The sequence below is a fragment of the Paralichthys olivaceus genome, chromosome 6 (assembly GCF_024713975.1).
Source record: "Paralichthys olivaceus isolate ysfri-2021 chromosome 6, ASM2471397v2, whole genome shotgun sequence".
Lineage (NCBI taxonomy): Eukaryota > Metazoa > Chordata > Actinopteri > Pleuronectiformes > Paralichthyidae > Paralichthys > Paralichthys olivaceus.
In genome coordinates, this window is record NC_091098.1 from 22,696,495 (window position 1) to 22,708,503 (window position 12,009).

General features: G+C 44.3%; 1 protein-coding gene across 1 annotated transcript in view; it reads right to left on the reverse strand.

Moving 5' to 3' along the window:
• LOC109645645 (segment polarity protein dishevelled homolog DVL-1-like) overlaps positions 1–12,009 on the reverse strand; it is a 22,672-nt gene continuing 10,663 nt past the window's right edge. The window contains exons 5-15 of the mRNA XM_069526144.1: positions 8,410–8,548; positions 7,977–8,070; positions 7,790–7,859; positions 7,544–7,683; positions 6,981–7,057; positions 5,970–6,037; positions 5,743–5,820; positions 5,513–5,647; positions 5,109–5,276; positions 4,774–4,989; positions 1–2,339 (exon numbers count right to left, since the gene is read on the reverse strand). Of these exons, the coding sequence (XP_069382245.1) occupies positions 1,819–2,339; positions 4,774–4,989; positions 5,109–5,276; positions 5,513–5,647; positions 5,743–5,820; positions 5,970–6,037; positions 6,981–7,057; positions 7,544–7,683; positions 7,790–7,859; positions 7,977–8,070; positions 8,410–8,548 (1,706 nt within the window). The 3' untranslated portion in view covers positions 1–1,818. The remainder of the gene's footprint in view (positions 2,340–4,773; positions 4,990–5,108; positions 5,277–5,512; positions 5,648–5,742; positions 5,821–5,969; positions 6,038–6,980; positions 7,058–7,543; positions 7,684–7,789; positions 7,860–7,976; positions 8,071–8,409; positions 8,549–12,009) is intronic.

Here is a 12,009-nt window from a genome sequence, read left to right on the forward strand (position 1 = left end):
TTTTGAACATATATACTTTTATTCATATATATAATAAATTTCTATGTACAATTTATTCTTCTTTTCTAAAGAAACAAAATTAAAGAGAAAGCTTTGATTGCGAACAGTGTTTCATACTAAAAGGAGGGAGAGAAAAAAATTGAAAAGTGCTAGTGTGTGTGTGTGTGTGTGTGGACATGTCTTCCTATGGTTGTGTGGACAAATATTGGCTCAAAATAATTTTTGTGGGGACAGTTTGTTACATTTCAGCTTCAGTGCCGAGTTTGGTTTTATGATTTAGGATAAATTAAGTTAACGGCAGGGGGAGGAGTTAGGCATACATGTGCGATGGTTATGGTTAGTGTACAGAGCCAGGGGAGGCATTAGGGTCCAAGGAGTTTCCTCACAACAATAGAAAGAACAATGTGTATGTGTGTGTGTGTGTGTGTGTGTGTGTGTATTTTCCTTCTCATTTTCTATATTTAGGTAGATACAACAGGGGTTTGCCATTGTTTTACAATGATGTCAGCATCTGAAGGCCAGGATCCCCCTTAAAGTCACTTTGAACTTGCAAAATGAGACGTGTTTGATGATAATCACGAGGAAATAAACAGCTTGCAAATATCCATCATACACAACGTGAGGCTTTGGCTTGTATCGCACAAACTTTTTTCGAAGCTCACACTCAAAAGAGGACGACGATGGCGCTCGTACAGCAAACTGGTTCTATCTCATGCCAACCCTTCAGAGTTTGCTCTCGCTGCCGTGGTGGTTGTCCACGATCCTGTATGTTTGTTGATTCGCTCCATAGAAGTGTTTGAACTGAACTGTCCAGAGCGTCAGGGTTTAATCACTGGCAGGAATAACGATACATTCGACAAAGAACAGCTAGGACAGTGGGAACTGGCCACTGATTCACAAAGGGTGATGTCTGATTGTCTGTCAGTCAGTCGAAGTAGACAAAGTATGACACCATCAATGCAACATGAGCACATAAATAACATCACAAAATGTATCCAGTGTACGGATTCTTCCTTTAGAACATTTGGCAAGAGGTAACGCCACCCCTCCACAAGAATGGTAATACTTTAAAACAAAATGTATTCATAAAACTTCTTTTCTTTAAAGCAGTTGAGACAGTCATGCAATATGCAGCCTAGTTAAACTGGCTGCAGGGCCTCCCTTATTGAAGAAATCAACCTTTTTGTGAACTCAAGGTTAGTCTTGGCAGGTAAGAACTTAAATAAACCGGTGGCAGTGCCACACCATAAAGGAAATGGGGCCGATTAAAGGTTTAGTGAAAAGAGTAAAAAACGTTCGGCTATGCACAGATTTGAGTCAGGAGATCCAGTCCAAGTCCTAGGCCCCAAAAAATTAAAAGTTTCTAAGTGCGGGTTGAAGTTGTCGGTCTGGGTCTGGGGGATTGAGATCCAGGCCCAGACATCTTAAAGGTCTCGCTCAACAGAAATGATCCTACGTAGAGTACACACTCCAAAGAGAATGTCTGCGCGGCAGCTTTAAAGAATCACCACATTGAATACCATTCACGTTTCACAAACTTTACACGTCACGTCAATACAAAAGAGGGTTTTCAGTCAGCGAGGACCCGTGTTTGTAAGCGTGAGAGGACTTCCTTCCTGCTGTGCTCCTGCTGCCTGCCGTCCTTTGTGTGGACATCAGAGGGAAAGACAGATAGCGGGGGGTTAAGGTAGAGGCTCAGTCAGTGTTTACATTCTGAACTCAGAGACAGAAAAGATCTTAGGGTGGAAAGGGAGGAGGGGAAGGGCGGGTTCGTGGAGAATTGTATTGTGCTCGATGAGTTTTCAAGGCACTGTCCTGTCACATGATGTCAACAAAAAACTCACAGGGATTGCCCATAGCATGCTGGAAGGACTGGCGACTAGCGGTGAGCTCAGGAGGAACGGCTGCTAACTCTCTCCCAGGAGGGGCTCCAGGGGGCGTGCTGCTGCTGACCGAGGTCTTGGGGGCCAGACGGGCCAGACAATAAGGAGGAGGCAAGCCGGGGGGGCCGTAGGAGGAGGCGTGGCTTCGCTCGCTCTGGGCACAGGAGCCTGGCCCGGGCTTGGTGAACGGAGCGTGGCTGTAGGTGAAGGAAGGGTGGCTGTTTTGTGAGTGATGGTGGCTCCTGTGGGACTGACTGTGACTAAGACTTGATCGGGCATGACTGTGGCTGGATATGGCGTGGCTGTGATGGCTCATTTGGCTGGCGGACCTGTCACCGCGCCTCCCTCCACGGATGCCGGGCTCTGACTCGCCGCATGTTGACCTCTGACCCTTCTCCTGTGGGGAGGAGCGTCTACCTTTGCCTGCACTGGGGTTGGATCCACTGCTTCGGCTTCCTGTTGAGAGGAGGGGGAAAAAAACACCAACACTTTAGCTTGTCCTTCTGCAATACAAATACACATAACTACAAATACACAAGCTGTGTCTCAATTCAGGAGCCGCGTCCTTCTGAGGCTGCATTTGAAGACCGAGTGCGTCGGTCTTGCCCCTGTTATCCCAGGATTCATTGCGCTTTTGTAAAGAGGTAATTGTGCTGGCAAGCGACGAGACGTCTACTGTCCTTCAACTCAACCGAAAAGCTAAAGGTGCACATGATAAAAAAACTAAGGGGCATGAGAACTATCTACTCTGTTGCTAGGCAGTAGCAATGAGGGCGGGGAAAGCTGGTGACGCTGAATCACAGAAATCCTGTGACCAGACTATGTCATTTCGATACGGCCTACACAGCCCACAAATAAGGTCTGTGTGGGCCGGTAGACTGCATCCTCCAAAGCATGCAGCCCCTGAATTGAGACACAGTTACAGTCAGCAGGCCCACCTCATTACCTGCAGCTGCTTAAGAAACAGCTGGATTTATTACTGATCAATAAGGAGGCAGACGGTCACACGTTAAACAAAATATAATGTAAACGCTTATTGAAGCCTTCATGAACAGCTGCGGTCACAAACAGGCAGCGTCTTTGTTGTATTATATTTGAATAAATGTTATTTTTGGTGCACGTTTTGTTTAAGGTGTGACTCATTCTTTTCTTATGCAGTCTATCGAGAGTCAACAGTCAAGGGCAAACAGAATTATCTTAAAGGTTTCTTCCCCAAAATCCACCTGCAGCAGCTAATCCCATGAACTTTATCTGATGTTTATAGAAAACACCGAAACATTCACAGATTAGAAATAAAAACATGATACACCTGCGCCAGACAGACACTGCTGCACAGCACTGTGTGCATAATGCAGCATAACACGACTGTTACATTCACATCATCAGTTTTGTTTTGTAAGTAGGTTTGTGTCATGTCTCATTGCTGCTAGTGTGAAACTGATGGAGGTGTATCACATTATTGCAAAATCAAACATTCCTTGCTCTCCCACTTCTGCAATGAGCCCAACAGTACTGGGTAGAGTGGTGCATGATCGCCCCCTGTCTGTTGGAATTAATAGCACAAGCCTTGATCATCCTGCATCATGCACCTCCCAGCACAGTATGAATGCATGCCCCCGAGGTGCAGAGAGGGAGAATGGACTGTCTCAGGAGAGTCACACAGGATACAAACGGACGAAGGTAGACGCATGGGATGGGCGGAGAGAAAAAAAAAATACCTTAAAACTACAGTATAATAGGTGGAGAAAAGAGGGATGGAAAAAGAATCAATGGCAAAAAACAGAGCGAGAGAGAATAAGAGAAAGAGTGCAGCAGAGGAGGGGAGGGGGTTAGCAGGCTTACCGGTTCCCCCAGTGTCCTGGGACTACCTCCTCCTTCAGTCTAACGTTGCCCAGCAGAAACAGAGGGAACAACAGAATTACACACACCTCCCAGCCCAGCCCCTGCCCACACTCCCTAACGTACCCGTCTGCATCTGGCCCATGGGCTCATCACCTATTTTACACCCCTCGCTGTCAGTGGTCCTGCTCTTGTGATCCAACTTTAAAAAACATCCCCTCAAAAATGCAAACATGCGCACATTCAAACAAGCAGGCAGCCACATCATAATCAATGAGCTGATGCAAAAAGAAAGAAAACTGCAATTTTAATTCATTAAAAAAATCAATCTAATGACTGTTCCTTTTTCAGTGCTGTTCCTGCAAAGGTTGCAGATAAACTAATAGAAAGAAGACAACCAGCTGAAAGTAAGACGTGAAGATGAAGTGGATGATTCACTACAGACAATGAAGATTAGACTGATGGATGATCACATGAAACTCACCATGATCTGTCTGAACTGCCTGGTTTCAAACATTTATATACGACTGACACCCACTAATGTATGAACCCCCCCCCCATTTGTTCTCCGCTCTCCCTCAACGCAGGTGTCAACAACCATGCAGCAGCCACACAAAGCACCATCACGTTCAAGATGAAAACCAAATATCACTCGAGAAACTGAAACTGGAGACGGATGGATTTTAGCGCTGATCAATTCAAGCTGGCGATCACATGACTGATTGGTATTTTTTTTTTGGAGTACACACCCAGTACTGCAGAGCTGTCCGCTGCATGACTCAAGATGCTCATGATTGACCTTGACAACACAGGACGTGTTTTAGAAATTACACATATTTCATAAAGAAAAATGCAGTTCAGTGTCAACTTCCTGCCCAAAGAGCCAGATAACTTAGCATTGGAGTCAGACATGTGTCAATATTGACGTCGTAAGAATACTTAGGAATGATGTCATGTTGCATGTTGAGTCAAATTATCACATAATTAATTAAAAAGCTGATGGAAAAGCTCAACATAGGCGTGTCTCTTCTTCCTCCTCCTCATTGCTCACCCTCGCTGTGCTGACTGCCTGCGCTCCCGCTGTGGAAACTGTGGCACGGGTCTGAGTATCCTGGCGGGAAGCTGGGGGGCGCGGAGGGAAAAGGAGGGTAGGGGAACGGCTGCCCGCCCAGGGGCCAGGGGTTGCTGGGAGGAGGGAGCGGTGCCAAGGTGTCCTGCTCGGAGCCTCCGCCACTGGATCCCTCATTTAAGTTGAGCGATGCCATGTCTGATTGGAGAGAAAACCCAACCAGAGAGAGAAATATTTAGTGTAATCCTTACATTCATTCAAAACAAGGGCAAGCACGTGGAGATGCATCATTGACAGACTGAGCGAAGTGGCCGTACTTTGGCAGAGGTCCCCGAAGGTATAGTAGCACTGTTCGGAGAAGGTGATCTTGTTGACGGTGTGTCTCAGGTAGCCGTGTTTCAGGAGACTGCTCGCGTACTTCCTCGCATCCCGCCGGTCCTTGAATCCTTCTACTCTGGAGTAAAGCCAGTCTACCACGTCAGCACCTGACACAGCAACACACGCACACGCACACGCACACACACACACACATTTTGTAGTTAAAAAGAAAGGGGTGTACATTTTGAAGATTTACTGTTTTAACCATAATACTATTGTTCAAAGACAGCACCAGGATTCAATGCAGTACGCAAACAACACAGACCTACTACACGTACTTACAATAAATTATTAAATTATTAAATAAAACTCAACAACTTTCTGTTAGTTTTGTCGTACTCACCGATGACGGCGTTGGCGATTGTGATCTTCAACCACATCCTGTCTCGAATCTCTAAGCCGGAGTCAGGCAACTGCATCACCTTGACAATAGTTGCCATGTCCGTTTTACTTGCAGATAAAGGCAAGTCGTCAAATTCTGTCACAGGAAGAAGAGTTTGGAGAAATTTTAAATTGTTTAAATGTTGCAAGGTTGTCATAATCACAACAGAAAGGATGTTTGGTTGTTTTTACCGTAGTGTGGGTAAGGTCCCGTCAGGGCAGTGGTGTGTGAAATCCAGGCTGCAGGGTCAATGGGTCTCACTGGTTCAGCTGCAAAATGACACAGTTAAACCCTTGGGACATGGCATCAGTTCCTCTGCTTTAATTGTAATAAAATACAATATATATACTATAGATCGGGTTTATGGATTTGCTAAGAAGAATTAAGATCCATATCCACATGACTGCACAGGTCTTACCACGAGGGATCGTGAAGTAGCTTCGTGGAGACGGGTCCCAACATTTGGCAACAGTAAGACTAATAGGACTGGAGAAAAATTATAGTAAATTAGTATAAATAATGCAGAACACAATAAAGTGTTTTTTAATAACAGCTGGAGTTAGGTAAAAACAAGGAAAGCAGTACGATAGAAGTATGTTTAAGCTTTGATTTAAAGGAAGTTACTGACTAACATGTTTCCTCCTCTAATGAATATAGACCTATTAAGATAAAAAACCAAAAGGCAACGTGTGTTAAAAGCCAAATAATGAAACAGGTACCTTCATCAGAGGTTATATTTCCAGTGTTTGTTCTTTAGCAGGATTACACAGAAACTACGGAGCCTGTTTCTAATAAATTCTGTTTAAGTGTGTGACGTGGAATTGCAGGTTCACTGGGTCTCAAGTGTTTCACTTTCTTTGACGTTGTGAGACAGGGTGTTGTCAACTGTCAGGTTGGAAACTGATTTTTATCAGATCAGATTAATGTTTTCTGAGAATAGTATTTACAGTACAGTTTTAGAAGAGGTCACAAAGAGAGCGCCAAAAATCTAATCAACAATCAGCAAATCTAAAAAGCTGCTGGATTTTCCACTAATGATTCTCTGAGAAATCAAGGACAATGTCTCACCATGTTAAAGAAAGTGAAAAAGAAATCTTGGATCGTACTCCACCCCGATTAATCGGTTAACTCGTTTTTGCATAAAACAAATTAACACAAACTAAAAACAAAACCCCCTCAGTCGAAGTCTGTTTTTAACAACAAAGGATGAACTTTAGGGATGTGCTGATATTGTAGATTCATGACCTTTTCTCAGCAGGCTTTCTTTTTAATTCTTTAAACCCTCTGAATACCAGAACAGCACCCTCTCTGATTCAGTGTAAGATTACACCCGACATACGGAGAGCTATTCCATAAATCTGATCTGCAGCTGAGAGTTAAACGATCACAAACGCTCAGGAAGTGATCTGAACGAGTTTAATGTTCTCACCCGGTTTTGGAAACGATCTCTCTGAGAATCCTGACGGCGTCGTCATTGCTCATGTTCTCAAAGTTCACATCGTTCACCTGGTTGACAGACGACAAACATAATAAACTCCACGTGTCAAATTCCACTCATTAATTGTACATTGTGTGTTTTCTCATTATGTTTAACCTCTGCACAGAACTCTTTGAGCTCACACACATTAATCTCTGCCGTGCTCAGATGCCTGCAAATCCTAAGCTACTTTCAACGGTCAAATTAAAACCTATATTATGAATGCTGGCGTGGCAGCAAAGTGCAGTCTTCCATTGTGTGTTTTACAGCAGGTGGAGCCATTGAGATCAAAAAAGAAGCAATGACAGAAAGGGAGTTACAACTTTTACAAGAGATCCTAGTGAAGGAAGTGGTTTTTAATGGGCCACAAAACCTACGTTAAGCTTTCACACTGTAAATCAGCAGCTGCAGCAGAAGTCTTATCATCGCACTGATACGTACCACAAAACTACACCACAATTACAAAATTCCTATTGACTGATAATTTGTTTAACTGAAAACATCTGCTCACGTACCTGGAGGAGCATGTCTCCAGGTTCTATTCTCCCGTCAGCAGCCACAGCTCCTCCCTTCATGATGGAGCCGATGTAGATGCCGCCATCTCCCCGGTCATTACTCTGACCAACAATACTTATACCCAAAAAGTTGTACTTCTCTGTCAGGGAGAAAGCACATGATTATTCCAGCCGTGTGTATATGTTAGAAATTATTGGTGTAAAATTCTGATATGAACATTATAGTCAAGGACGTAGTGGTTGTACCCATGTTCAGTGTGACGGTGATGATGTTGAGGCTCATCGTAGAGTCTGTGATACTGCTGAAGGATGAGGACTGGAAAAATCAGGAGGAGGACATGAGAATATGTAGAGCAACAAATCAATCAGCTCTCTCATCTGTTTCAAACACTCATTTCAGCAGCGGCGGACGTGTCATGGAGGTCGTGCTCACCCGGTCTATCTTGGCCACTTTGTGCCTCCGTCGACGGCGCTTGTGTCTGCGCATCAGGTGCGAAGAAGAACTCTGTTCTGTGGAGCTACTGAGCCTGAAATGCAGAAGGAGAGAGGAAAGACATAGAAAAGAAAGAAGAGGAGATAAAGATGGGATGTTGAAATAAGATAGAAAAAGCAAAGAATAGAGTTGTGTAAGAATATGACCTGGTTTAAGGTCAAATGATCTGATAATGTTAAATACTAATTGTTCTAAAAAGGTAAACGTCTATGTAAATAAATTATATGTACTGCAGAAATAATATATTTTGGTGTTTCTATTTTTTTATAAACCGAAAAAAAACAACAGATATAATTTCAGAAACAAACAACATCTACTGATACAAGGGTCCGGGCGCAGACGAGATAGATTTTGAAGTGGAGTGACATGTTACCTGCTCGCATCCTCATCCTCCTCACTGTCAACAAAGGAGCTGGACTCCAGCTCACTGCTCATTACTGAGGCGCTGTCGTAACCCATGGCTGAGTCTCTGGCAGTGCGCTCTGATTTAGAGTGGCCGTTGATGCGAGGGACTGGAGAGAGAGAGAGAGAGAGAGAGGAGAGAGTCAGATGGAGGTCGCGTTGTAAGATCAGAACGAGAGGGAGGACGTCTATGTGAGATTTTTTTAATCACTGAAAATAAGAAATAAGACTTTACAGCGGACTGAGAGTGGAAAGAAATCACAGGTTCAGCTCTTTAGAAAGGTAGAAATACAGATAGTTGAGATTTATTATCAGTTGGGTGTCTTACTGTACACAGCTCTGCATTCATTCACTTCCTTACAGAAAGAAAAGTCTCAGGTACGACCACCCTGTCCATCTCCATACGTACATTGCCACTGAGGTGGTGACGTCTCAGGGTAACAGCGGATTGGGCGGAAAGATCTCATAAGCCCAAGAGGGCGTGGCAGCCAGCGTTTTCGCCGAGAGCAAGCAAAACATTCCAGCAATGTGGCAGTTCCCATCGCTGGCTCCGCCCGGGAGGTGCTCTTATGAAAGCTGAGCCACTGCACATAAGCAGTCAATCAGCAGAGGGACATGACATCCACTGAGATGAGTCACTCAAACATATTTCCTCCTGCGCTCAGATGACGGCCACACCAGAGGAAACAAAACAAAGAAAGAAACAACACAACACAAGCGTGCAGGTTCACAGGCTGAAATCTGTGTCTCTGTGCTCTGCTCCGTCTGTGCTAGTCGTTCTCTAACACCCAGTCTGTGCACCACACGCTCTCTGCCCACCGGCCGGCTGCTCACAGCTTATCTACAACACAGGCGGTGACACAAACAGGTGAAAAACATGAAAGATCATCAGTATTAACTCACTTCAGACACAATGTACTGGTGACATTTTCTAAAGTTGTGACGTTTAAAAGGGAATAAATGATAAAACACTCATGAGATAAAAGCCAAAGGAATCATTTAAACTGATCATTTCTAAACTGGTGGGTAACATGAAGTTACACTGACAACATAAACATTAACTACAAAACGTTCACAACAAGTAATAAGAGTTGTAATTTAAAAGAAAACCCACCTCGGAATAAAAGAAAATGCAATAAAATAACTACAAAATAAAACCTCCAGTACCATATAATGACAGATTCCATCAACGGGCATAACACAACAAATCCCTCTCACCACAGACGGCGAGCTCTCATCCGACGCAAAGACAAACTGAGCTGAGAGTCGGGAGAAAGTACTTCCACACCCCCACCTACCCCTGCCTCCCCCCCTCCCTCCCTCCCTCCCTCCCACGGCATGCAGCTATAGAATGACTGCTAATCTGCTTCCGACCAATCAGTTGATGGTTTTCTCCTCAACACAGGGAGATGATGTGGGATTTGAGCTGATGTGCCGTCCTCTCTCGTCGCCGCCTCAGGTGAAAAACACCATCAGGTTATTAACAGCTCATAGTTCTGAGACGGGATTGTAAGACACTTTTTTCATGACGGAGGACAGCTGAAGTTCACCAGCTGTGTTTGTGCTTCGTGATAATACTTTAACACAAGCATAAGTGATCCGGCTTAGCCATGTATGCTTTGACTTCAACTTCCAAATCCCAGCAGCGCTGAGCAGCATAATGCTTCATGCAGTTGTTCTTTTTTTGGGGGGGGGGGTATTAGATGTTCTCTGCTACGGTGCAATAGCTCAACATCAGAGTCTTGTCTTACGGCCTCGAAACGGATCATATCCCATAACGCTGTCATGCTGCCCTCGGGGTCTTACACCTGTTCAACCTCCAAAAATTCTCAACTGCTACATTATTCATCCATTCACACTCTAACGCTTCAGCGCAGACAGAGAACAACAAAGGTTTGTGTTTACCGGGGGGCAGAGCACTTTACCTGATCGCCGTAAAACAGCGAGCGTTCACGCAGGGACGGGATCACTTGAAGCGTGTGTATAAGGTGACAGGGGAATTCCTGCTGCTGCTGATGCTGCAGGCAGTGAGGTGAAGAGGCGGGGCCGGCGCCGACTCTGACTTTATATGTCTCTTCATCTAGGCCATGTGATCGTGACCGCAACAACTGAGCAAAATTCAGTTATATTTCATTAAGCCTTGTTCACTAGATTTATGAGCCATGAAACCACAAGGAACACACGCCCAACTACGACAACAAGTCCCATGCAAGGGCGAGGAGATCAGAGGTGAGGAAAGAAACACTGCACTGAGTGAGTGTGTGTGTGTGTGTGTGTGTGTGTGTGTGTGTGTGTGTGTGTGTGTGTGTGTGCGTGTGTGTGTTCCAGGTATTACTCATGTTGTGGGGACCTAAAGCTGTTTAACCTACACTGTCGCATTATGGGGAATCAAAATCAATAACATAAATCATAACATTTTGAGGAGAAGACAAGATTTAAGGTTTTAAAGGTTTAGCTTAAAGTTAGACAAGTAGTAACTGGTTAAGTTATAGTAAGTCTCCAGGAAATCTATGTAAGTCAAGGTAATGGTTTTGTGCTATAATGAGGTAAAGGTACATTTGTGTTTAGGTTTAAGTCAGAGTTAAGCATGGTTTGGTTACGGTTAAGATCAAGGTTTTGGTCAGGCTGTCCACAATGAATGGAAGTCCATGTTAAGTCCCAATAAGAATAGGTGCGCAAACCCAGACATGAAGTGACCCTTTAAGAAATTCTCTATTCCCCATTATCTGTGCGACAGTGCCTGGTGTGTGCTGACATCAGTAAACACAGAGGAGGATGTCGGACAGACATAAAGTTCATTAGACTCAACGTATTTCCGTATCACCAGCACAACAACAGATGTGCAGCTGACAGTCAGCAGCTGCGAATCTGACGCTGTGACCTTCAACAACACATCATTCTGAGCTGAGTCAAAATAAACACACAGTCACAAGATGTGTGAACAGTGAGATAATGATCAGATGACAGAATAAAAAAAGTTTCCTGTTTGTGAGACAGTTGCAGCTCATCTATCAACCACAACCTGATGCTGATACTATGTGATACTAATTGCACCACATAAATTAATGAGTATTTGCTTAATGAGCCTGCAGCGCAGGATACAAAAGCCACACTTGCTGTGAAGAGAGGATGGGGGGGGGGAGGCAGAGAGAGACAACTGGCTTTGCAGGAAGTAAAAAATGCAGCAGACTGCATCAGAAGCAGTGTTTTTATTACTTCCTGCCATAAAGACAACTAAAAATGGCCAAAATCTCTATTTGGCAAGCACAGGGAGGGAAGTGGATATCTAAATATTTCAGGTTTGATTATGCTGGTAACAAAACACGTCATTTTCCTGCAGCCTCCACTGTTCTCCGTTGTGGACAGTGCAGATATGCGATGTTGCCTGTTTAGGCTTTCATATTAAAAAATAGAGCCGGTAAAGCCGACAGAGCAGTTCAAGCACATCCTCTGAGGGATCAGGGAGAGAGCGTTCCTCCTCCCGCCAAAGAAATTGCTTTTGTAAAATACCAAAACAATAAAGGAAGATGTGTTTGCAGCTGATAACGGTTCACAGGGCTTTTAAAATCAA